The 27,658-nt window shown below is 31.7% G+C and overlaps 2 protein-coding genes across 2 annotated transcripts; both read left to right on the top strand.

The window, feature by feature from the left end:
• The first annotated feature begins 7,521 nt into the window (after positions 1-7,521).
• Positions 7,522-8,937, top strand: LOC133031472 (probable monoterpene synthase MTS1, chloroplastic). The gene is made up of 5 exons (XM_061104975.1): positions 7,522-7,534; positions 7,738-7,865; positions 7,962-8,229; positions 8,314-8,728; positions 8,847-8,937. Exons 1-5 carry the CDS (start codon positions 7,522-7,524, stop codon positions 8,935-8,937), a joined length of 915 nt encoding a protein of 304 aa, XP_060960958.1.
• Positions 8,938-8,995: 58 nt separating this feature from the next.
• LOC133031471 (probable monoterpene synthase MTS1, chloroplastic) lies at positions 8,996-10,029 on the top strand. Its single transcript, XM_061104973.1, has 4 exons — positions 8,996-9,063; positions 9,152-9,290; positions 9,399-9,647; positions 9,733-10,029. The coding sequence occupies exons 1-4, from the start codon at positions 8,996-8,998 to the stop codon at positions 10,027-10,029; spliced, it is 753 nt and encodes a 250-aa protein (XP_060960956.1).
• The last annotated feature ends 17,629 nt before the right edge of the window (positions 10,030-27,658 follow it).

Below are 27,658 nucleotides of genomic sequence, written 5' to 3'. Positions count from 1 at the left end.
AAAAGAGACATGGAAGAGGTTATTTGTAGTAGTGTAAGGATCACAACTGATAAATATGTAATTATGTGAGTTGTTACATATGGGAGTTATGGAATTAATGGGATAAGTTTTTAGCTGTTAGAAACTGTTACAATACTCAATTATATCATTTAAATGGGTATTGGGACGTTGGGAAAAGAATTAACTCGGAGATGAGTTACATTTTGAGTTCTCTGGAAACAGTTGTTTAATAGTTATTTTTATGTTGTTTTATGGTTGTTTTCGAACATCTGGAACGAGATTTTTGAAAACGTTCATAAACATATATAAATTAAACACAAATTAATGTGTTGGTAACAGCCATGTGATGAAAGAATTTGATTTTCAAATGTGATCCTCAAAATACTATAAATAGAGGTCTTGGGTTTACCTTGAAAAAAAAGAAGTTTCCATCAAGAGAGCACATTGCTAGAAACACTATAGGCTTGATAAATCCATAAAGCAATTTCTATTCTTTCTTTTCCCTAAGTGCTTGTGGTAGGGGGAAATACGCTTTTGGATAAAGGTGTAAGACCTTGTTCAAGTTTGGTGATTCCCCTATTATACACTTATGGTGTATGTGGTGTTGAGATTGCTCTCACATCTCTTTTATATATATGTTATTTATATATTGTGTCTCATGTGTAGTTTTTTGCTTTGAGCTGTAATCCCTCTGTTCATCTATATTCTTATTTTATGTGTATATTTTGTTTAGTGTTGTAACATTATTTATTTATATTTTTGTCTTTTGTATTATTTATCATAGATTTGTAATCTTGTTGGTTTGATATTTCTATTGGAGCACAACAATTATCCAACAGTTAGTCCCAGTGGCACTCTATTTTACCATATGTATTACTTGGCGTGGTGGGAGTTTTTACTACCCGAGAATAAAAACTAAATTTGCGGACTTCATTTTATTGGAAAGAGTGAAAGAATATCCCCTTTTAAATATTTTTTTGAGATGAATTTATTAAATTTTTCGAGTGCATTGATCTGTCAATTATTACTATACTAGATCAAATTAGATAAGGTAGATCAAGTCTATTTTTATAAAAGTGATTGTTGAACATATTTTTGTTCTCAAAATTAAAATTTTAAAAATAATTTTTTTTTTATAATTAAAAAATTTAAAAATAAATATATTAGCAAACGGAACCTTAGCATAACAGTAATTATTTTATAAAGGTTTAAACATTTTGCCTGGTGGGTCTTTTTTTTTTTTTTTTTTTTCTACTTCCTTTTTCTTTGTTTAATAACTATTAAAATATTAAAATAAAATAAAATAAAAGATTTGGTAGACTCCCAGTCTAACACACTGGTCTAAAACTAAATATTCTACTTTTGAAACTTAATTAATAGTACTGTAATATTATATCCTCAAAAGTCGTAACTAAATTAGCATTAATTATAACTAGTTTGAAAATAAATAAACAATATTAAAACTAGTAGATACATTTTAACAAAAGTTATACATACATGTTTCCTTTAAGATTTATTTAATTATAATTTAAACCATGGGATTTATTACAATTATCTAATTATATCTTTTAAATTATGTAGCTTGCACTACAAATTTTTTTATTTTTAATCACAACAAAATTTATAATTAAAAGTGAATTATTACTTAAAAGTTTGTAACTATAGATATTAGTCACAAAATTCATAACTTATTGTAACTAAATTTACAATATTTGTTGTGACTAAAATTACATTAGTATAATAATTTGTATTTAAATAATATTTTTTAATTACAAATAACCTTTTATATTATGACTAAAATTCACATTTAGTCACAAAAAAAAAATATTGTGACTAAAATATTGTCACTAAAGGTATTTTTTTTTTTTTTTAAAGTGCCATTTTAAATCAATTCATAATGTTGAAATTATAGGATTTTTTATTAATTTTATTGATGTGCTAACAAAATGATGATGTAATGAAATTAAAAAATCTATGTAAATTATTAGAGCATTAATTACCATATAGCTAACACTAAGGTTGAGTACGATCCAATCCATGTAATCACTGTCCATCTTCCATTATTATTTATAGACCACAACGTGTATATATATATAAATATATATATATATATTTATATATACAGCCTCCATGTACGAAAACAGGTGGTCTTAACTAGTAGTTATATATTTTTATATGTATAGTCAAGCCCATCTCTAATCTTCAATGGATTAATCAAGACAATTCAGCACATAATCATTTGGATAATCTAATTCTAAATGGATGATATCTTACGTTTTTATTAAAAAGAAATGGGACCACCAACGGTCATGTACAAATGCTTCAATATTCTATTCTATATGTCAAGTAGTGTTGTAAGTTCGTGGTGAGGTGTGTTGTGTTGGGTTGAATTAATTATAATTTTTTGTGGTTTTTTAAAAAATAAGTTATGTAGTATTGTGTCACGTAAAAATATGAATCGTGTCGTGTCGTGTCAATATTTTTAAATAATAGGCCCAATGTCACGGGCTCACCTCTTCAGGCAGCGAAACACCCGTCCGGCACCTTGACTTTTCTAAGCAAAAGTCAGCCTTCCAACCATCCGAATAACAATGGGCTCATTTTTCGTGCGACCGTGTGCCTCGTGCACACTTCCGTCTCTCGAACAACTCCCATCAAGTCATGCTCGCAAGCATCCATGAGTGCATCCATGCATCAAGACCCTCTAGCCAAGATACTCACACTGTCCATAGGTTCTCACTATAATAAGACAAATCCCAACTCTGACACTCACCTAGTCACTCGTGACCAAGGTAGCATGTGTGTGGCAAGATGCCAACACCAAGCTGACGTGCCAATGCATCTGTCCCATGCGCGTATGCAAGCTAGCCCACAAATGACTACCTATGTCATCTCATATTAAGACTCGTGGTCAACACACACCACAACGTCTCTTGGAGGTTTAGGCCACATCTTGTGTAAGCGACATTCCGGCAAGCTGATGGAAATGTACCGGTTAACCTCTTGCAGCTTCTTAGACGCACTACCGGGTCGGCCCGATAATGTCTATGAGTACTTCAACTCATGGCGACAACTCATGGAGACATATGAGTCCCCTCGTTGTCCTCATATGCCCGCCCTATTAGTCCCGCTGACTAGTAGTAGCTCACTTAGCACCAAGGTGCCAAAGAGTAGTGGAGAGCTGACACCAGGGTCCCCCCGTAAAGAGCATTCTAAGTTTTTAGCCTTCTACCAGGAACATACACGATTATGGCTCTGTAGACATATGGCCAAACCATATACCAAATCACATAACTTCTCAAATCCGATTGCACCATTGTATTCATAGACCCAAATAAACAGCAACTACCAAGTCCCGCCCCAATTCGGACAATATTAAAGATATTTACGAAAATACCACTGCCATACAAACTAGGCATCAACATGCCACCAGCATGCACCTCAACATGCGCCACTACTTGACCACCACTTGGCCAACTTGTGGGCATCACCTAACTTGTAACGTGTCATCTTGGCACACACGTTACACCCGGCAAGGCATGTAGGCCTAATATTTTCATATCGTGCTCAGATTCGTGTTCCGTTTTATTTGTGCCAACCAGCATTTCTTAAATAGGTCAACCTATTTTCATATTCTGACTTAAATTCGTACTTTACTTTTTCATATTTCTGTTTTTTATAATTACTAAAGTATATGTATATATTTTTAAATATTTATTTATAAATATATTTTTATATCACACCCTATAAATAAATTAATATATAATTTCTTTTATGTTTTAATAGTTTTAGTTATAAAATTATAATATTAAGTATTATTTAAATTTTATTATTATTTTAAATTATTTATAATTGATAAATTCATATGTTGTTTGTTGTTGTTGTTGTTATTATTATTATTATAATAAAGTTTTTAATATGTCGTCCAGTGTTTTTGATTTTATCGCGTATAGTGCTTTTCGAGCTAGTTTATTCGTGTTTACGTATAGCGTCTTTCCTGCTTCTCGTATTGTGTCATACTTAAAGATATATTTTTTGTATTGTGTCGTGTCGATTTGTAGCATCGTATTGTATCGTGCCTAAATTTATATATATATATATATATATTTTTTTTTTTTCTGTTGCCTCAAAAAATCAATTGGTATTTAAGCTTGTGCGTGTGAGAGCTTTCCATATTTCCAAATTATGCTAATAAATTTGTAGTCTTTTGTTTATTTATTTATTTAGTTATTATTTTTATTAATGGGATTAGTAAAAAAGGTACGTCACTTATATCTACAAAAAATCAGAAAAGTTGATTAAAAAAGAAAAAGCTTTAATTTGGAGAACCGTAGACTGGTAGTAGTAGGTACTTTTTTAAATTTTGGAAGTCAAATTAAATTAAGTAAATAATTAAATTTGTACTGCCTAGATTTTTTTTAGTTTCCAAATTTGAATTGGAAAAGAAAATTTGAGAATATATACATATATTTAGGGGTAATTAGATTCTAAAAAAAAGGGTAATTAATCCACTAAATTTCTGTGTATCCATATTTTTTAAAGGGAAATTTTATTTACACCTCAAAAATTTATAAAGACATCCCATTTTAATAATTTTTATTTTATGTAAAATTTATATCTTTAATTGTACTAATTTTTTTCAATTTTTTTCTTTCAATTCACATTCTTCAAAATTGTACTAATTTTTTTCAATTTTTTTCTTTCAATTCACATTCTTAAAAATTGTACTTATCAAATAAAAATATAAATTATATTTTAAATATTATGACAAAAAAAATAAATAAAAAATTATATAAAATTTTCTTAAAAAAATAAAAAAAATTTATACATGAATTACAAAAAATTATGAAAATAAAATTAAAATAAGTATTGAAATTAACATAAAATAATGTGAGGAAAAAATTTTAAAAAAATATTAAGAGTAATTTTTAAAAATTATTTAAGTTTATATTTTTTTTAATAATAGGGTGTATTTATAATTTTATAGAGTGCAAATAAAACTACCCTTTCTTAAATATAGGTCAACTTTTCTATGTTTCCCAAAATGATCTCCTTATTTTTGTTTAGAGAGTGATATGAATCACATTATGACGAACGTTCAGTCAACAAATTAATTATCTAGTCAAAGATATACAAAATCAAAATGTGAGTCACTACAAGCAAAACAACTTATATAAGATCAAGTTATCTCGGATATTTAGACAAAATAACTTGAGACCATCTTTAAGAGACATCTGATATAACCAACTGATTGGAGCAAAACTACCTACAAAATAAATAAATATAGAAAGGTGGATAAGCACACTATACAATGTTAAAATTATAATTTTTTAAATTAAAGATAAAAAACACAATTATTATTTTAACGAGAGAATATATCTTTGAAGTTTTTTTCACTGAGCATGACATAACTATACAAAAATCAATTTGTTATGTCCAACTATTAGAGCAAAATCTTCCAAGGTAGAAATATACTAGTCACTTAAACATGCACCATACATAAGATTTGAGAGATTAATTAAATTTAATAAATCAAATCTCAATTAAAATTAACGGGTGATTCTACAATGCACCCCCTTAAAAGGGATGTACTGGTGCACCCTTAACTTGTTTCGGCATTCAGAAAAAAAATTTAGTCGAATTTTTTTTCATATTCATGTACGTTATAGCTATTTAAGATATCCTACAAAATTTTGAAAAATTCGGAATAATTTACAATATAAAAAACAATATTCAAACAGTCTATTTTACACGCGTATAAAATAAAATAGTCACGCATGCAACACACTGTTTGAACATAATTTTCGGCATGTTAAACTTTTTCAAATTTCTTAAAATTTTGCAGGATGTCTTAAATAAGTATAACGTACATGACCATGAGAAAAAATTTGACTAAAAAATTATTTCGGATGCTAAAACAGGTAGGGGTGCATCAATATATCCATTTTAATGGGTCCATTATAGAATTTTCCAAAATTAACTATTTTGCCAAAAAAAGATAACCAACTCAATTAACTAACAAAAATGATAAAAATAATAATTAAATACGAAAAAGAATCAAAATTATTAAATATAAATAAAAGTAAGATTTAAAAATTTATTTGTGAAAATTTGTAGTAGCACTCTTTGTGTATTCACTATCAAACGAGCCAATAATATATGGTAAAATAGGCATATAATACGGTACATGAATATTCAAAAAATATGGCACAGACTATAAAAATGTTTTCCCTATTTTAAAACTCTCCACTATCTCACTTCCATCTTTCCCTCTTTTGGTCTCTTCTCTTTCTTAAATTGAAATTGCACCCTCTCAAATTTCATCCCAAGCCCTCTACTGCCACCCAAGTAGCCCAGACACCTCGCGCCACTATCGAACTTCCGCAACGACCTAAGCACCACTAACATAGTTCCCCAGCCACCCATCACTACAAAAAATCTCAATTTTAGTCACAACAAACTTTGTGATTAAAAGTGAAAAAATTGTGACTAATTATAAATTATTATTCTTATGTTGTGACTAAAAAGTCCGTGATTATAAAAGTGTTAGTCACAAAAATTACAATTTGTTGTGACTAAGTTTGTTGTGACTAAAAGTGAAAAAATTGTGACTAATTATAAATTATTATTCTTATGTTGTGACTAAAAGGTCCGTGATTATAAAAGTATTAGTCACAAAAATTACAATTTGTTGTGACTAAATGTATTTTTAGTCACAATACTTATTATGACTAAAACTAAATTAGTGAGAACTTGTAACTAAAGACTATATTTTAGTCACAAGTAACATTTTGTTGTGACTTAAAGTCACATTTAGTCACAAAAAATTATTACTTTTAGTGACAATTTTTTAGTCACAACATATAATATTTTTGTGACTAAATGTGACTTTTAGTCACAAAAATATCATGTTGTGACTAAAAAATTGTCACTAAAAGTAATAATTTTTTGTAGTGCACAAACCGAGTAGTCGATCCCTAATGTCGAATGTTTGTTTTTTTTTAAAAAAAAAAATATCCGTTTTTGTTATAAATGTTATTTGAAATTATTGGGTTCAAATTAAATTAGATGTTGTCACCTGTAAGTAACACCACTTTATCTTAATCCTTGCAATTTAATAACAGGTGAAATAAAAAAAATGGCAAAACCACAACGTTGTAATATTATATAGTACTACATTTTTTAGTCTAATTATTACTCTAAGAGAATACACTATAATATATCAGACATAACATGTTATGTACTATATAATATATGTTGAATGATAATATGTCTTAATTAATTTAGTATAATAAAATATCCCAAGACGTACTTTATTATATTCATGGATTGAGGGCGCCGCCCCAAGGGCATATACGTCACTATACTCACTGGTCACCAAGAAAAATCAAAATTATAAGCTTAACTTCCTATCTATACATTACATCTCCATCATTATATTCCACAAATTACAAACTCTTGCATTAATTATTACACATTCTCTTACTCATTTCTCTCTAAAGCTCTCCTCATATTATAGTCATGACGCAGTCAGGTTTGTATATACATACACATTTATATATTAGTTATATAATTAATCTATATGTAAATGACTGATTAACTTATATAGTCTTTTGAGATGATTTTATAGAAGATATGTATTAGTTTTAAAAATTATTAGGAAAAAAAATATAAATATTTTTAAAAGGAAATAATATATTTTTTAAGGCCCTGATTATATAAAATTATTCATTACAGGAGTAATCTCCAGTAGTAGTACTCCAATATTCAAAGATCAACCAGCAGCAATCGTCCGCCGATCAGGAAACTACAAACCCACATTGTGGGATGCTCATTTTTTCCAATCACTCCAAGTCATATATACGGTAAATATATACACACACACATTAAATATATGCAATAATTATATTAATTAATGCATATATATACATTATATTATATAATGATGATTATATATATAGGAGGAAAGCTATGGGAAAAGAATCAATGAGCTGAAAGAAGATGTGAGAAGACTTCTTGAGAAGGAGAGTGAAAATCCTTTAGTTAAGCTTGAACACATCAATGATTTGAGCAGACTTGGAATATCTTATCACTTTGAAGATCAAATTAAGACAATATTAAACCTGACATTTAACAATAATAATGCATTGTGGAAGAAAGATAATTTGTATGCCACTGCTCTTCATTTCAAACTCCTTCGACAATATGGATTTAGTCATGTATCTTCAGGTATATATCAATATATTTTCAAATATTTTAGATTTGGTGGGTTATCCAATCTCTCTAACAATTTTCATATTTTCTATTTTACAGAGATTTTCAATGCCTTCAAAAACGAGCAAAAGGAGTTCAAAGAGAGTTTGAGTAAGGATGTGAAAGGAATGGTATGTCTATATGAGGCTTCATTCTATTCATTTAGAGGTGAACCCATATTAGATGAAGCAAGAGACTTCACAACCAAACATCTCAAACAATACTTGATGACAAGGCAAAGTCAATTTACTAGAGTTGACCATCATGATGATGATGATCATGATCTTGTGAAATTGGTAAAGCATGCCTTGGATCTTCCACTCCATTGGAGATTGCCAAGATTGGAGGCTAGGTGGTTTATTGATATGTATGCTGAAAGGAATTATGATATGAATCCAACTTTTCTTGACTTTGCTAAACTTGACTATAACTTCGTTCAGTCAGCATATCAAAAAGAGCTCAAATATATTTCAAGGTACGTAATTATTATTAGACACTACTAAATGTACATTTGTAGTTTCTTCTAATTAATAATTAGTGTGCAACTACATAAATATGAGGAGTAATTCTTATATTTTTATATGTATATATAGGTGGTGGAGTGGTTCTAGATTGACAGAAAGGCTACCATTTGCTAGACAGAGTAGTGGAAATTTTCTATTCTGCAGTGGCATTGAAATATGAGGCGGAATTTGGATTTGTTAGAACTGTGATGACAAAAATTGGTCTCTTGCTAACACTCATGGACGATATATATGATGTGTATGGTACACTAGATGAGCTTCAGCTTTTTCTAGAGGCAATTGAGAGGTTGGTCTCTCATTGATATTATTATTTTTTTCATGAAATTTTATATACATAACATTAATTTTAATCTATTTTATTTTGTATTATATAGGTGGAATATAAATGAACTGGATCAGCTACCCGATTACATGAAGATATTGTTTGTTGCTTTTTATAACAATGTGAATGAGATATCTTATTATGTCCTCAAAGAAAATGGGATTCACACCATCAAATATCTGAAGAAGGCGGTATGAATATGTACTAATTAAAATGATATTATTTATGTACTAATTAATATGATATTATTTATGTACTAATTAATGTAGTAATTAATATCTGATATTTTTTGTTTGTAGTTGGGGGATCTGTGTAAATGCTATATGGAGGAGGCAAAATGGTTTCACAGTGGACACATACCAAGTTTAGAAGAATTCATTGAGAATGGATGGAATTCAATTACAATACCTCTTTGTCTTATTTATCATTATTGCTTAATTACAACTTCAATTACAGAACAAGACATGGAACACTTGCTTCAATATCCAACCATTTTACGTGTCTCAGGAACTGTTTTTCGATTTATAGATGATTTGGGAACCTCATCAGTAAGTAGTAGTAGTACTGTAATAATTAATTAATTGAGTCTAATTAATTCTATATCTCTAATTATGAATTTGTAATGTTTTATAGGATGAACTTGAAAGAGGAGATAATCCTTCATCAATTCAATGCTACATGCGTGAAAAGGGTGTTAGTGAAAATGAAAGCCGTGAACACATATGGAATTTAATTAGTGAAGGATGGAAGGAAATTAATGAAGTTAAAGCTTCAAACTCTCCATACTCTCAAGTGTTTATTGAATCTACCATTGATTTTGTTAGAGGAGCAATGGAGATGTATCACAAGGGTGATGGTTTTGGTACTAATCAAGACCGATATCTTAAGACCAAAGTTGTCAACATGTTCTTCGATCCAATTCCAATTTAATAACAATATATCTTTAATTCCCTTTTAATTATCAAATTAAAAGAAAGTGTATGTTGTAATAATATTATAATGTAATTCGTCATAACAAATATGACTTCTTTTTTTGTACCAAAATATTTAAAATGAAATATAAAATATTAATTGAAAGTTGTTCGAGACAATAATTTAGCAACAAAATGACCTAAAATTCCTAATTGCAAAAAGAAGTAGAATAGAGCTATGAGGTTTAGACTTAATGGGAATGAGAATGTCTAACTTAGGGAGGGGCGGATGTATATGAACCTCTATATATTAGGATTTAGACAGAGGAAAATTGATTTGATTTTATTCAATTGAGAATTAATGAAATGGGATACAATGGCCTGCTATATATAGCAGTAAAACAAAAGGGTTGTTTGGTAAAACAACATGAATAACAAAGAGTAACTAACATCCTTAATAGTCCTAACTAACTAACTAATCTTGAATTTAATAGTCCCCCTCAAGATGAGCTGTAGAAGTTGGTTAAGTTCATCTTGGATACAAGCTGGTGGAACTGAGATGGTAGTAGTGGCTTGGTAAGGATGTCAGCAATATTTGATTTTGAAGAGACATGATTCATTTTGATGGTGCCATTGTTGATCTTTTCCCGAATGAGATGACAGTCGATTTCCACATGTTTGGTGCGCTCATGGTAGACAGGATTTTCAGAGATATGTATTGCTGCAGCATTGTCACAAAACAGGGTAGATGGTAGTTTGTTGTGGATTCCAAAGTCATGAAGAATGGAGTGAAGCCAAGTAATTTCACAAGCAGCGTTTGCCATGGATCGATATTCTGCTTCAGCTGATGATCTTGATACAGTAGGCTGTTTTTTGGATTTCCATGATATGAGTGATTTGCCAAGGAAAACACAATATCCTGAAATTGAACGTCTAGTGTCAATGCAGGCAGCCCAATCAGCATCAGCGAATGCTTGTAAATGAATAGGTTCGGGAGTGGAAGCATGAAAGAAGAGTCCTTGACCAGGAGTGCTTTTTAAGTACTGAAGAATTCTGGTAGCTGCATGAAGGTGAGGTTCCCTTGGATTTTGAAGATATTGGCTTAATTTGTTGACTGAAAAAGATATGTCTGGCCGTGTAATAGTGAGGTAGATAAGCTTGCCAATTAGACTTCGGTATTGTGTGGGATTGGTAAGCAATTTACCAGTTTCATTATTGAGTTTGATGTTGGTCTCCATAGGAGTGGAAACTGGTTTGATAGCAAGACAGCCAGCTTCTTGTAATAATTGAAGTGTGAAGGGTCTTTGGGATACAGAAATGCCTTTGTTGCATCTTGCAATTTCAAGGCCAAGAAAAAAGTGTAATGGGCCAAGGTCTTTGAGTTTAAAATGTGAGTCAAGAGTTATGGTAAAGTGATGGAGTTCATCAAGACTATTGGTGGCTACCACTATGTCATCTACATAGATGAGTAAGGCAAGGAAAATGCCAGTTTTTGTTCGAATGAATAGACTATGGTCATTTTTGGATTGTTTGAAGTTTTGTTGGAGTAGTGTTTGACTGAGTTTGGCATACCATTGCCTTGAAGCTTGTTTGAGTCCGTATAGGCTCTTTTGCAATTTGCAGACTGCATTTTTGGGAATGGGTTCTTTAGGAGTGTATCCTTGTGGTAATGTCATATAGACATCTTCATGGAGATCACCATGAAGGAAGGCATTGTTGATGTCCATATGGTGGAGATGCCAATTTTTTATTGCTGCAAGGGCAAATAATAGTTTGAGGGTATTGAATTTGGCTACAGGAGCGTAAGTTTCAAAATAGTCAACTCCAGGTTGTTGAGTGTAGCCTTTGGCGACAAGACGAGCTTTGCATCTTTCAACAGATCCATCTGGGTTATATTTGATTCGATATACCCATTTTGTCCAGGAGGTAGAGGAACTACAATCCAAGTATTGTTTGCTTCTAAAGCATCAATCTCAGTATCCATTGCTTGGTTCCATATCTTGTCTTTGCAAGCTTGTTTATATGTTTTTGGTTCGAATAAATGGGCAGCAAGGATTGCTGTTTTGAATTTTTTTGAAAGCTTGTCATAGTTGATATAGTTAGTTATAGGATAGGTGGTGTTGGATGCATTTATGGTGCATGTGTAGTCTTGAAGGTATGTAGGTTTTTTGATGGTTCTACCTTTTTTTGTTTGGATGGGAGGATCTGGTGGTTTATTGCCAGTGTTATCAGAGTTTGGTGTAGCTGATATGTCAGTGGGATTGGCTACAGAATTTTTTGATGCAGCAGGAGGTGCTGTCGTGGTAGCAGTGGGAATGGCTGCTTAATTTTTGGTAGCAGGAGAAGCTACTTTTGAGGAAGCAGGGAATGGTACTGCTATGTTTTTAGTGGCAGCAGGTGCTGCGGGTGTTAAAGCAGTGGGTGGTACTGCTATAGAGGTAGGAACAACCTGACTTGGTTGTGATGGGGCAGTTGGAAAAACTGCTGGTATGTGTGTGAGGTTGGTATGTTCTGCACTAGATGGGATATTAGTATTGTCTGCAGAAAATTTGGTAGGAAAAATATTATGAATGGTGTTGTGATTGTTGGATGATTGATTAACAAGAGGGTAAATGGATTCATAGAAAATAATATCTCGAGAGTGAAAGATGTAGTTAGTTTGGATATCAAGGAGGGTGTAGGCTTTCATATGATCGGGATATCCTATGAAAATGCATGCTCGAGCTCTTGGAGAGAATTTGGTTGGTGTGGAGACATGAGAGGCATATGCTAGACAACCAAAATTTCTGAGGTGAGAATATTGTGGTGGTTTTTTGTGGAGGAGTTCATATGGTGTTTTATCTTTTAAAAGGATTGATGGTGTTCTATTTATGAGATAAATGGCTGTTTTTATCATGTGACTCCAGTATGAAATAGGTAAATTGGATTGGAAGGCCAAAGCTCGAGCAACATTTAGAATATGTTGATATTTTCTTTCGACAACGGCATTTTGCTGAGGTCGAGCTACACATGAATGATAATTGATTGTGCCTTGGCTAGCATAAAAAGTAGTGAGTGTTAATTCTTTAGCATTGTCAGTTCGGACAGCTTTGATTTTTGAGTGGAAATGAACATGAACATATGTAAAGAAATTTTGAATAATTGATTGGGCATCAGATTTAGCCTTGAGTAAATGTATCCATGTATATCTTGAATGATCATCCACAATTGTTAGAAAATATTTGTGTCCTTCTATAGATGGTAAGGGATATGGTCCCCATATATCCAAATGGATAAGATCAAAGATTGAGTTAGAGATGTTATTATTTGACAAAAAAGGTAATTTTTTTTTGTTTGGAAAGGTGACAAGTAGGACAATTATGAACATTAGCAGGTGAAGTATTGAAATGCAACTGTTTATGTATTTTATTTGTAATGAGTACAGAAGGGTGACCTAGGCGAGTATGCAATTGGTCTTGAGATTGTACATTACAAGAAAAAAAATGAAAAAACAGTAGGTGTTATTGGTTCTTGCTGAATGTAATATAGGTTGCCAAACTTCCTAGCTGTCCCAATCTTCAATATCAATGAAGGGTCCTGCAAATAACATTGATTAGAAGTGAAAGTCATAGTTTTATTGCTATCTTTGAGAAGGGCACTTATAGAAAGTAAGTTGAATTTAAATGTTGGAACATAAAGCACATTATGTAATGTGATATGCTTATTTAATGTGACTGTACCAATTTTTTAAATGGTAACAGTGGTGCCATTTGGGAGAGTTACATGCTGGTTTGTTGAGATATTTGTAAAAGAGGAAAAACATTGATTGTAACAACAAACATGGTGCGTTGCACCGCTGTCAACGATCCAAGAATTAATTGAAAAAGGATTGAATTTACCAGAGATATTGTTCACTGCTGCAGCATCTGATGTAGAAGCATCAGTTGGTTGTCATTGTTGGCTAAGCATTGAGATGAGTTGCTGGCATTGAGCAGGTGTGAGAGTCTGATCATTGGTAGGGAGAGAGACCTGATGAGTTTGTGCAGTGGTTCGTGAAGTGGAACCAGATTCTTGCTTTCTGGTTTGTTGAGTTGTAGTGTCATTGTTTCTTGGTTTTCCATAGCCAGGAGGAAAACCATGAAGAAAGTAGCACTTATCTTTATAGTGACCAGGTTTTTGGCAATGTGTGCAATGAGGCCGTGCCCTTTTGTTTTTGGAAGAGTGATTTGCTGCTGGATCAGAAACAGTGGGATTTGTGGTTGTTGATGCAGCAAGGGGTGGAATGGTTCTATTGCCTAAAGTCCTTTGTCTTTCTTGATGAATAACCATAGAAAAAACCTTGTTTAATGGAGGACAAGGATCAATTAACAAGATCTGATCTCGAATGGCATGATATGAATCATTGAGGCCTTTAAGAAATTGAAGGACTTGGTTATGATTTAAGTGATCTTGATTTTGTGTAGCAGCTGGACAGGTGCAAGGGATTCGGGGTCTGAGTTGATTAATCTCATCCCATATTGTCGTGAGCTTAGTGAAATAAGCACTCACAGATTCAGATCCTTGGTTAAGGTATGTGAGAGTTTCATTTAACTCAAAGATTCGTGGTTCGTTTCCTTGATTGAAACGATTATTGAGCACTGTCCACATTTCTGAAGCTGTATCAAAATACATGATACTGCTTTTGATTTCTGGTGAGACAGAGTGCAATATCCAAGACATAACCATTTGGATACATCGATTCCAAGAACTAAACAAAGAATCAGTTGGGGAAGGTTGGGGTAAAGTTCCATCAAGAAAAGGGGTTTTATTTCTTGCACCAATGGAGAGTTTAAAGTCGCGTTTCCATGGTTGGAAATTGCGATCTGTAAGGACAGGGGTAGCTAATGCTAGACCAGGGTGATCTGCATTGCTAAGGTAGTATGGGGATCGAATGTCCTCATAGGCGGGACGATCGTGCAAAGAATGAGAAGAAGTAGAAATTGAATCGATTGGAGGAGCAGGATTAGGATTAACCTGAGTTTCAGGGGCCGATTCAGTGTGTTGCGGAGTGGAAGGTGCATCGACCATTGGAGTTTCGTTGTCAGTGGTGGTAGCAGAGAAGGTGGCCCGAGTTCTTGCCATGAGAGAAGCTGCAATTTGAGTTCTTGAAGCTTTAATGGCGGTGGATTTCTGGAAGCTGCAATTGGATTTCTTGGAGCTTCAGAGGTGAACGTCTGATAGCATATTAGGATTTAGACAGAGGAAAATTGATTTGATTTTATTCAATTGAGAATTAATGAAATGGGATACAATGGCCTGCTATATATAGCAGTAAAACAAAAGGGTTGTTTGGTAAAACAACATGAATAACAAAGAGTAACTAACATCCTTAACAGTCCTAACTAACTAACTAATCTTGAATTTAATACTATAGAGGCCATGACCACCCCCCCCCCTCCCCCAAGTTTCTATATTCTATATTTTTTTCATTTATATAATTTAATTTTGAAATTTTTACGCTTGATGTCCTTTTTCTACCTTTTTTTTTTATATTTTTATTTATTCTCAGTTATTAAACTTTTTTACATTTTTTATTTTTCAATTTTACTTTTTCAGAAGTTCAATAATTACAAATATACCTTTACCATGCATATGTCATGTTTTATCCATTCTAACACCCCACCTCCTCCATAACTGCCCTATTCTTCTTTCTTTTTTTCTTTTTTTTTTCTCTGTTTCTCTTTCCTCCGTTCTTCAACCTTCATAGCCCACGATCACCCAGTCGAAGCCCTTACCCACATTTTTTCTCAACCTCCCATCTATGCCACTATCTCCATTTTGTTCGATAATCTCTGTAAGTTCTTCCTCCCCCATTGTGTTCTCTTCTTCTATAAATGACCACCACTAGCAGTGGTTCGAAGTCCCCATCTCCAGCTAAAAAAAATTCTAAAAATTCAAAGAAACCTCCTACAAATTCATCTAAAGTTGATCCTAAGATGGGTTTGAAGCGCATTGCTAAGAAAGTAATGGGTGATGTTCCAGAGCCATCTGGTACTAAGAAAAGACCCATTCCAGATAAGGTCAAGTTTTGTAAGGCAAAGAGAGCAAAACCTTCGAAGTCTACAAAAGATGTAAGTTTGATTTTGTTGTTTTTCAGTTTTTGTTTAGTTTTTTTCTGGTTGTTGTGTTTTTTCGTATTACATTTTGTGTTTTAAATTTTCCCCCCTTCTTGTTCTAGGTTATATCCGATTCTGATTTTGAGAACGTAGTGCATGATGGGGGAGAAAAGCCTAAAGTTAAATCCAATGTATTATTACCTTGATTTTTATCATTTATTAAGTTTGTTTTTACGTAATTATTTTTCTTTTTTTGTCAATGTTTAACCCGTTTATCATGACAGTTTCATGTATTCTGTCATTCTTTTTATATTTCTTTTATGTATTTTTGTTGATGTTGTTTTTGTGTTGTTATTGAGTTATTTTTTGGTTGTTTTTATATTCATCTACTGCTGTAGTTTTTTCTTTGTTGTTTTCTGTTGATTATGATGTCACGGTCCCTGTTCCTAGAAAAAATGTATTATCTTGAACTGATCTAATTGTGTGCGCAGATAGTTGTTGCCGGGTTGTTTCTAGGTTGCTGCAAATCTGTCTGTGCTGAGTTGTTGTCATACGATGCCATCATCATATTGTTGCACACCATTGTTTGGTTAGGTGGTGCCGTGTTGCTGATTTTGTTCACACACAATAGGTACCTTGTGAAATCAACCTCTTTGTTAATAGCTTTATGTAGAACGACAGACTTTTGTCATCCTTGATTTGTAGTGGTTGGCCTCCTTCTTTCAGTTGATATTTCAGTTGTATTTGTGTTGTTTCAGGGTTGCATTGGAGTTCTTCCATCATTATTCTCACTAGTTCATCAAAAGTGCATTTGGAATTCTTCATCATTATTCTCACATTGTTGCTCACTATTGTTTGGGTACCTACAAAAAAAGATTGTATTTCTGTGTTGTTGAATGTGTTCACACACAATAGATAGCGTTTGACATCAATTTTCTTAGTTAATAACTTTATGTAAAATAATAGACTTTTTGTCATCCTTGATTTGGAGTGGTTGATAGCCTTCCTTTAGTTGATATTTCAGTTGTTTTTGCATTGTAGTTTCTTCATCATTATTCGCACTAGTTTAGCAAAGGTGCAATCTCTTGATATTATTTATCCAATTGATTCGTAAGCAACATAGTACTTGTTGTTATCCCAATGACCATTGTTCTGTACTAAATTTTGCAATGGTTCCATACCTGAAACTGGTGTATCAATTTTTCAATATTGTTAAGCAACTATTTTAATACATGAGAACAACGTATAAACAACTATTCATGACAGTAATCAGGAAATGACCTTAAATGTATTACTATTTTTTTAAATGTGAATTATTTCCACCAATTTATTCAGATTAATCAATTTCAGTATGAATTTACTTTGATTTACTTTATAAACATTAAATAACAACCTAGTTATGAAGGAAAACATTTAAAATATTGGTAGCTTGTATTTTTTGATTAAATAACTCATAACAAACTTTACTACAACTTGAAAATAACTTGGTTTAACATAGTATTTTCAAGTTAAAGATAAGATATTTCAAAACAACGCAAACGAAACTTCATACCAACATGAAAATAATTTTTTTATTTTCATTTTTTTTATATTTTGAAATTTATGTTTATACTTTCATCTTTTCAATTTTTATTTTTAATGTTGAAAATTATGGAAAGATTAATCCTACTGAATAAATAATTCAATTATTTTTAGATTAGATGAGTCAAGATAGTATGATACAATATTTTTTTTTTCTTTTTCTCTTGTGGTCAACACAATTATTTCTTTGTTTCATTATTTATTATTCTTAATAATAAAATTACATCAATTTCTCATTAGTTTTTGTGTTGTTATTGTATTTTTTGTACATCTTTTATTTTATGATCATGGACAACTAAAAAAAAAACATGACAACAACGCTAAAACAACATAGTTTTATTTTAAAATTTTAAAACGCACTCACTGTTCTCATTATACTGCCCAGAAACTTCAATTCACTGTTTTTCCAGATTTTCAAAAAATACCAGAAAATATGAAAATATATGAACGAAAACTACCAATATATGTGAATTAACTAAACAATAATTGATTAAAAAAATAATTAAAGCAAACACACTAATCAACATCATATTTGTTTTTACTAAGAAAAACTCAGAAAATTTTGCAAGTAATTAAGCGTTTATGGAGATTTGCCTCAATCGTGACCTTCTTGGAGATCTCTATTGCTAGTCGTGTTTCCATGGCTGATCGAAAAAAGCTTCTTGCCGGTGTTCATGGTGATCGGTAAAAGCTTTCTCGTCGACATTCATGGTGATCGGCAAAAGCTTCTACATTGTTGGTGGTGTTGTTTGGAGAAGCTACATTGATTATGGAGTAGATCTTGGATTGTTTGGGTGAGCTCATGATAATTTCAGATCTAGAACATTTGAAAAAGTTATTTTGGGAAGCTCATTGTAGAGACCGTATTTTTGAAAAAAAAAATTTTGAGTTTTCCTTTTTTGTTTAATTTCCGATATGAGAGTAAAAAAGTAAAATTTTTCCAAAATAAAGCTATATTTTTATTATTATATACTATATGGTGGCTCCCACTTAAAGTCAAACAATTTTTTTTTTCAAAAAATAATAAAAAAAAAATGGATACTATAAATAAGACCAACGCACTTACTTTATATTATATATATTGAATAATTATATAGGGATATGATTTTGTCCCGTTATTGTACTTTCACGGATTGCAATCCGTGATGTACGGCAGCCGTCAGATGAAGTCAGGTGAAGAAATTATTTGATCTGACGGCTAAGATTGATCTAGGGGTAATTAGGGTTAAAAAGTAGAAACGTACCCTAACACTCATTTAATGTACCCTGAGACCAATCTAATGTACCACGGAATACATTCCGTGAAAGTACATCATCGGACAAAATCATATATATATATGTATTCTTAGAAAAGAAAAAAAAAACACATTTGTTTCCTTTTTTAAAGGCAATTATTTTCTAAGACATATATTTCTTTTAATTTTTTTTTATAATTAAAAAAAAAAGTGAAAACTAAAAAATTTAAAAGACCATCAAAATAGATAATTAGGTATTATTATTCTCTTCTTCCTCTCTCTTAGATAATTAGGTATTACCATTCTCCCATTTCATACATATTACATGAGCTACCATTTTTATAAATAAAGGGATTGAATTATATTTTATTTTGATTATTTCTATAGATATATTATTTATCATTAAGATAGAAAATAACATCTATATTTAATGTTTTGGCAACCATTTCTGATTTATAGTGGTTGGTAAAAACTAGAAAAGCAGATATTTTTCCAATTATATATAAAGTGATAACTCTTATTCTTATACTTTTCTACAACTACCACAGAACATCTTTTTCAGCTATGAATATAGTGAAGACTACACTTCACAACAAGATGGAAGATAAATTTTTAAGTGATTGTTTGCTCGTGTATATTGACAGAGAAGTTGCCAAAAAATTTAGTATAGATTCACTTATCGATGATTTTAGTGATATGCAAGAAAGACATTCTGTATTTAATTTTAATTATGAATTTAATAAAAATATTGAGATTTTTTATACTTAAATTTATAAGGGCTTTTTCATAAATGTACAACAAAAACAAAATAATTACAAAAAATGTGCAAAAAAAAATTATTTTAAAAATTTATACATTTTGAAAACTTATTACATGAAACCATACATTTTTAATATGTTTATTAAACCTCAAAATAAACAATTTCGTAAAATTAATTAAACAGATTTATAAAAATAAACAAGTTAAATATTTTTTTATTAAAAGATAAATGTTTATTATCTATTTTAGTATGAATTATTATAATTTAATAAGATTTTTTTTAATAAAATACAATATCAAAATTATAAATATTAATGTATATAATAAACATATGTGAATATTATTATTTTGTTTATTAAAGTAGTATGTTTAATAAATAGAAAACAAAATAAACATATATATATACAAAGTATTTTATATTATTAGTATGTTTATTATAATTGTAAACATAAAAATAGACATAGTCAATTTATACTATACTAATAAAATAAGTATATTTTCTTTCTATTGTTTCTATATATTGATTATTTTCTAATGAGTTAGTGAACGAGTTTTTTATTGAAGTATAATTCTTACATCAAAAAATAAATAAACAAACATAACTTTATAAATTCCAAAAATTATTTAATTAAAAAAAATAAACACGACACAATTAATAAACAAAGAAAAAGATAAAGATAAACAATTTTTTTTTATATATATTATTTATTTTCTAAAAAATTACTAAAAAAATAAACATAACACACGTAGAGTGATATAATAAACTTATGTGAATATTATTATTTTGTTTATTAAATTAGTATGTTTAATTAATAGAAAATAAAATAAACACATATATAAAATATTTTATATTATTAGTATGTTTATTATAATTGTAAACATAAAAATAAACATAGCCAATAAACACATATATAAAATGTTTTATATTCTTAGTATGTTTATTATAATTTTAAACATAAAAATAAACATAATTAATATTACCATATATATACTAATCAATAATTATTACCATATATATATTATAAAAAAAAATTGAAAAAAAGTTTTTAATTATATATAAAAGTGTATGAGAAAATGATAATAAGTTTTTTTGTACATATTTTGTAATTAATTAAAATAATGTATACAAAATTGTAAAATGCCCAATTTATAATACAGTTTGGCCCCCCTAACTTTTCATGCTGGCTCCGCCCCTGGTCTAACTTAACGTATATTTGGTAAATTAAGTTTAATTATCAAAGGATTTATGTTTCCAAATGAGTCTCATTTTTTAAATTAAAATAGTAGTAATATTAATCCCCTCCAACACTTGAGTTTCATATTCCCTCTAAATCTACTTCCTCCAAATCAATCTCACATAACAAACACCCTATAAATTTCAAGCTCTATGAATCAACAAAACAAAACGCACCCTCCCAAATTTTATCCCGAGCCCTCGACTGCCACCCAAGTAGCCTAGACACCTCGCGCCACCACCTGACTTCCCCAACAACGTGAGCGCCACCAACATAGTTCCCCAACCACCCACGAACCGAGAAGTCGATCCCTAATGTCTAAGGTTAGTTTTTTTTTTTTTTTAAAAAAAAAAAATCCATTTTTGTTATAAATATTATTTGGAATTGTTGCTTTGTTAAATGAATTGTATGTTTTAATTTGATTTATCATTTTGGTTAATTTTTTTTGTTAAATTGTTAAAGAAGGGTGTCTTTAAGTGAAATCTGCATTTTTTGGAGGGTTTTGGGTTAGGTTTTATGGGGTACGATGGTAGGACAATAGGTCCGATAGTGTTTTTTTTTTTTTTTTTTTTTTTTTTTTTTAATGTTGTTTTTGATTGTGGACGATGGAGAACAATTGTTGGTATGATAGTTATTTTGTTTTTGTTTTTTTTTTTTTTTTGTATAATTATGATTTTTGCTTGGACGATATTAGGACGATGGTAGGCCAATAGTTTGCTTGTATTGATACAATTCATTAGGTCCGATAAAGGATGATAAGGGCTTGATAGTGGGTTCGATAGTGTTTTTGGATTTTCAATTTTTGCGATGTGTTCGACGTGGTACGAGTGAGTCCAATAGTAGGTTCGATTATAATTGCAATGTTGATGTTTTAATATTTTTTACTTGTAGTCCGATTATAAGAACGATAGTCCGGTAGTAGTCCGATTATTATTGCATATTATTATATTTTATTAATTTGGGATATTGGCCCGATATCTGTCTGATGTTTGGAACGATTTTGGTCCGATACCTTTAAGCAGGTATGTGTAACTTTTTTTTTTAATATTTTCTTTGGAGCAACCTGCTAGACCTCCAAAGTTGTTAGTCCCAGTGGCAGACCATTTTACCATATGTATGGCATGGTGGGAGTTTTTGCTACTCGAGGATAAAAACTAAGTTTGTGGAGTTTAATTTATTGGAAAGAGAGAAGGAATCTCTTTCAAATATTTCTTTGAGAGGGATCCACTAAATTTCTTGAGTGCATTGATCTATCAATTGTTACTACACAAAATCAAATCAGGTAAGGCAGATGAAGTCTATTTTTATAAAAGTGGTTATTGAACATTTTTTTTATTTTATTTTTAAAATAAAATTTTACTTTTATTATTATAATTAAAAAAAATTAAAAATAAATACATTAACAAATGCAACCTTAGCATAACAGTAATTATTTTATAAAGGTTTAAACATTTTTCCTTGTGGGTCTTTTTTTTTTTTCTTTGTTTAATAATTATTAAAATATTAAAATAAAATAAAAAATTTGATAAGACTCCCAGTCTAACACACTGGTCTAAAACTGAATATTCTACTTTTAATTGAAACTTAATTAATAGTACTATAATATTATATCCTCAACATGTCGTAACGTACTAAATTAGCATTAATTATAACTAGTTTGAAAATAATGTAAACAATATTAAAACTAGTAGATACATTTTAACAAAAAATTATACATACATGTTTCCTTTAAGATTTATTTAATTATAATTTAGACCATTGGATTTATTACAATTATCAAATTATATCTTTTAAATTTTTTAGTATGCACTTCAAAAAAATTTGTTTTAAATCACAACAAAATTTATAATTAAAAGTGAATTATCACTAAAAAATTTGTAAGTAAAGATATTAGTCACAAAATTCGTAACTTATATTGTAACTAAATTCACAATACTTGTTGTGACTAAAGATGTAATGTCATATTAACGCTACATATGTAATTTAAAATTTTAAAAAACATATTTTATCATTAAAATATCAAAAATAATTTAATTTTAAGTTTTATTGTCAACAATTGATAAAAATATATCTCCTAAATTTTAAGTTAATTTTCATTTAAATATACATGTGGCGCTTATTTAACAATGAGACATCAGCCATATTAAAACTTTTATAGACATGTGGGATAAAGCTTAACATGCAAGAATCTTATATTTCAACATTTTAAATAATTAAGAAAAATCTGTAACGAGCAAAAAACTTGAGGAAGTACGCTTTAATAATGTTAATAGTTTGGGGGCGAAAATTCTATATAAGTTCCGTTTAATATTCACTTTAATTGTTTTCTAGTACTTTAATCACATTACAATTTGTGATTTTTATGAATAATTGATATAATTTAGATTATTATTTATTGTGACTAAAACACATTTATTGAGTAATTAAAAAAAATATTTTTAGGCAAAATTAAACTTCATCACTATGTATAATATGTTGTTATTAAACTATATTAATATTTTAGTCATAAGTAATGTATTTTTATAGCTCACAATATCATGGTATGTCAGAATTTAGTCAGAAATTATGAAAGGAAGAATGCTAAGGCCAATTGTATGATCAAACTTGATCTTTGGAAAGCCTATAATACATTTGAATGAGATTGTAACGCCCTAATGCTAAGGTACGCTACAGTGCTTTTTCAATTATTGTGCAATCTTTGCTAATCAAAGACGTTTCTTGAAAAACGTGTCAAATTAAAACTTTTGTATTAATTATTAAACTTTATAATATAATAAACTATTTACATATATCGGGATCCCGTTTTCAAACTTTGTAAAGTTAACTTTTCAAAATATACATTTATTACAGGTCGCACAGCGACTACCAAAATACAAATCCCCAGATGTCCCGAGACCGAACACTCCAGGTCGCGCTGCTTTGACATGTACAATCTCACCCGAGCTCAGGTTCACTCCTGTTCAGCCTTTGCCTTTCATTTACCTACACATGAAAGTAGAAACTGTGAGTCGACAGACTCAGTAAGAAATGCATATAACGTATCACATAAATTCCGACCTGTAAATAGGCGCCCATACACCTATCTACAGGGCTTAACAGATGAGCAAGAACGTTCTAACTGCTTGTGCTACTGACCATGATATCACTCCTACCAGCACTTAAATCGTGCTGTAGGACCGGCACTATGTTCGTGCCGCTATGATAGCATCAATAGCATCCAAAAGTATGATTGGCCGTGATATCACTCTTAACCAGTACGATGCCTGTACTGCTGAACCGACACAATGGTTGTGTCGCTATGATAGTACCAAAACATACTTTTCAGGGTGGATAACACTCTTAACCAGTACGATGCCTGTACTGCTGAACCGACACAATGGTTGTGTCGCTATGATATCACCCAAACATATACAAGGATACACACAGCATGCATATATATATCATACATATACATACACCCAGATATTTATATCACACGTTATATTCAGTTCTTACCTGTTTTCCGAATTCAAGTGTGCTGGCCGACCTGAACGGAATTCACGTGCTAGATGGATGCCCTAATCACAATAATAGCAACACAGATGAGTGACTCGCTAAATCACTTTCCGGGACTTTAAACTTGAAACTAAAAGTTTTCCTATCGATAAACTTCATGGCAATACCCTAAATATCTCAAATTTGGCCAAAACTAGGGTTCTGGAAATTCTCCCAACAGGCAGACCGGTTCCCAACCGGTATCCCAGTTCTGGGTCACCAACCGGTCGACCGGTTGGTACTGGCCTCCCAGAACCGGAATTCCGGTTCTACTGCTGGGAACCAAAAATTATCCCCCTTAATTCAATTCAACTCCAAACTTTACCAAACTCTCCAGTATACCTATACAATGCATACACAATGATTTCCAGGCAGTAATTCACAGAATAAACCATTACAACTCAAGTTGCCATTAATGAACAAAGCTTGAGTTTCAAAACTCAAGCTTGCTTAAAACCATTCACAAGCATCAAAACTAGTAGCTAGGGACTTAGATTAACTCAATTTAACTCCAGAAATTGAACCCCAAACATTTCAAAACCCAACAGCCACTAAACCTAAAAATTCATAGTGAAACTAAACTAAAACTTCAAAAACTTAAAGGGGAGAAGAACTAGGGTTACCTTGCCTTGATTCCTCTTGAATCCTTTGCTGAAAACACAAAATCTCAGCTCCCAAAACCCCTTGCCCTTGCTGCCTTCGAAGAGAGAAAGAGAGAAGAGAGAACTTCTCTTGATTTTGATTTTCTTTGTTTTTCCTTTATTTTTCAAATGAAAATGAGTTAATCACTTAACTCCTTCTAACTTAAATGCTAGGTGTCAACTACTTGGGCAGCCACCTCACTCACCCTTAACCAAAAGACTAAAATGCCCTTAGACTTAAAACTAGGGTATTTCTAAAGCTAGGGGTAAAATGGTCAATTTCCATAACCCCGCTCAATCCCGATAATTTATTTTCTCTAAATTATTTCCCACTATGAAATAGGGTTCTAAACTTACCCATGTGATCAATCTAGCCATCCATCGCATTTTCCGTTGTCGCTGAGCAAAAATTACAAAAATAGCATATTACACATATAAGCTAAATAATACCCCTAGAGTTTAATAAAATCTCCGGAATTGAGAAATTATAACTCTAATATTTATTTCTTAAATATTGGGGTCCACAATTAAATTAATTCACAAATAATAATAAAATAATAAAAATTAGTGCTAATTGCCTTTACTAATCCACATTACTAGAGCGGTCATTACAATTATCCCCCCGTTAATAGGATTTCGTCCCCGAAATCTAACCTTAAAAACTCTGGATGTTGAGTCCTCATATCTGACTCTAATTCCCAGGTGGCTTCTTCCACCTTACTGTTCCTCCAGAGCACTTTAACCAGTGCAATAGTCTTGTTACGAAGAACTTTTTCTTTTCTATCCAGAATCTGAACAGGTTGCTCTTCATAGGATAAGTCTGGTTGTAGTTCAAGGGCTTCATAACTCAAGACATGAGTCGGGTCTGACACGTATTTCCTTAACATAGAGATGTGAAATACGTCATGAACAGCTGATAACGCTGGTGGTAAGGCTAGCCGATACGCTACCTGCCCGACCTTCTCGAGTATTTGAAATGGTCCAATGAACCTAGGGCTTAACTTACCCTTCTTCCCGAAGCGCCTAATACCCTTCATTGGTGAAACCTGCAGGAAAACATGTTCCCCTGCCTGAAATGTAACATCTCTGCGCTTCGGATCAGCATAACTTTTCTGCCTGCTTTGAGAAGCAAGCATCCGAGCCTTGATCTTATCAATGGCTTCATTGGTCTTTTGCACCAACTCTGGACCCAGGTACTTCCTTTCTCCTGTCTCGTCCCAATGAATAGGAGAAAGACATTTTCTACCATATAACATCTCATAGGGAGCCATCCCTATTGTACTTTGGTAGTTGTTATTGTAGGAGAATTCAATTAAAGGCAAGTACTTACTCCATGAACCCTCAAAGTCCATGACACAGGCTCGCAGTAGGTCTTCTAAAATCTGGATAGTTCTTTCTGACTGACCATCAGTCTGAGGGTGAAAGGATGTACTAAACTTTAACTTGGTACCCATAGCCTTCTGAAGACTCACCCAAAATTTCGATGTAAACTTTGGATCCCTATCTGACACAATAGATTTAGGGGCTCCGTGGAGACGAACTATCTCCTTCACATACAATTCAGCATACTGATCCACTGAATATGTAACTTTCACTGGTAGGAAGTGAGCTGACTTTGTGAATCTGTCCACGACAACCCAAACAGAATCATACATTCCCGTAGTTCTAGGCAAACCAGTTACAAAGTCCATTGCGATGTCCTCCCACTTCCATTCTGGAAGAATTAAAGGTTGCAATAACCCTGCCGGCCTCTGATGTTCAGCCTTAATCTGCTGGCAGGTTAAACACTTGGACACGTAGTCCACCACATCTCTTTTCATCCCATACAACCAGAAGTAGGGTTTCAAATCCTGATACATCTTGGTGGTTCCCGGATGCAACGAATAAGGCGTGGTGTGAGCTTCATCCAGTATTTCTTTCTTAAGCTCATCAACACTAGGAACACAAACTCGAGCCTTATATAATAACATTCCACTGCTCGAGACTGAAAAGCCTCTAGGCCGACCAGCCACTACTTCATCTCGAACTTTAACTAGCTCGGGATCTTCCCGTTGTGCCTTTCTGATTCTCTCCAACAGATCAGATTGGAGTGTTAAATTATGCAATTTCCCGACCACGAACTCAATTCCTGCACTAACCATTTCCGAGGCTAGTTGAGGGGCTATCATAGTCGTAGTATAAACTTGCCCGGGACCCTTTCTGCTTAAAGCATCGGCCACAACATTGGCTTTCCCGGGGTGGTACAGTATTTCACAATCGTAGTCTTTAACTAACTCCAACCACCTTCTCTGCCTCATATTCAGATCTTTCAGGGTGAAAAAGTATTTAAGACTCTTATGATCAGTATAATTCTCACACTTTTCACCGTAAAGATAATGTCGCCATATCTTCAAAGCAAAAACCACATCAGCGAGCTCCAAATCATGAGTTGGGTAACGCTGCTCATAATCCTTCAATTGACGAGAGGCATAGGCTATGACTCTGTCAGCTTGCATCAGAACACATCCCAAACCCTGTCTGGATGCATCACAATAAACAACAAATTTTTTTTCTTGATCCGATGGCAAAGCTAACACCGGAGCTGTTATC

This window comes from Cannabis sativa, chromosome 9, assembly GCF_029168945.1.
Source record: "Cannabis sativa cultivar Pink pepper isolate KNU-18-1 chromosome 9, ASM2916894v1, whole genome shotgun sequence".
In the NCBI taxonomy this organism is placed as follows: domain Eukaryota; kingdom Viridiplantae; phylum Streptophyta; class Magnoliopsida; order Rosales; family Cannabaceae; genus Cannabis; species Cannabis sativa.
This window is presented reverse-complemented; position numbering and strand designations above follow the sequence as displayed.

What these genes read in the sequence shown, in the direction of transcription:
- LOC133031471 (XM_061104973.1), top strand. Translation starts at nt 8,996, where the DNA reads ATGGACGATATATATGATGTGTATGGTACACTAGATGAGCTTCAGCTT. An exon ending in TCAAATATCTGAAGAAGGCG is followed by an intron (nt 9,291 to 9,398) that starts GTATGAATATGT and finishes TTTTGTTTGTAG; the next exon opens with TTGGGGGATCTGTGTAAATG. An exon ending in ATGATTTGGGAACCTCATCA is followed by an intron (nt 9,648 to 9,732) that starts GTAAGTAGTAGT and finishes AATGTTTTATAG; the next exon opens with GATGAACTTGAAAGAGGAGA.
- LOC133031472 (XM_061104975.1), top strand. An exon ending in CACTCCAAGTCATATATACG is followed by an intron (nt 7,866 to 7,961) that starts GTAAATATATAC and finishes TTATATATATAG; the next exon opens with GAGGAAAGCTATGGGAAAAG. An exon ending in ATTTAGTCATGTATCTTCAG is followed by an intron (nt 8,230 to 8,313) that starts GTATATATCAAT and finishes TCTATTTTACAG; the next exon opens with AGATTTTCAATGCCTTCAAA.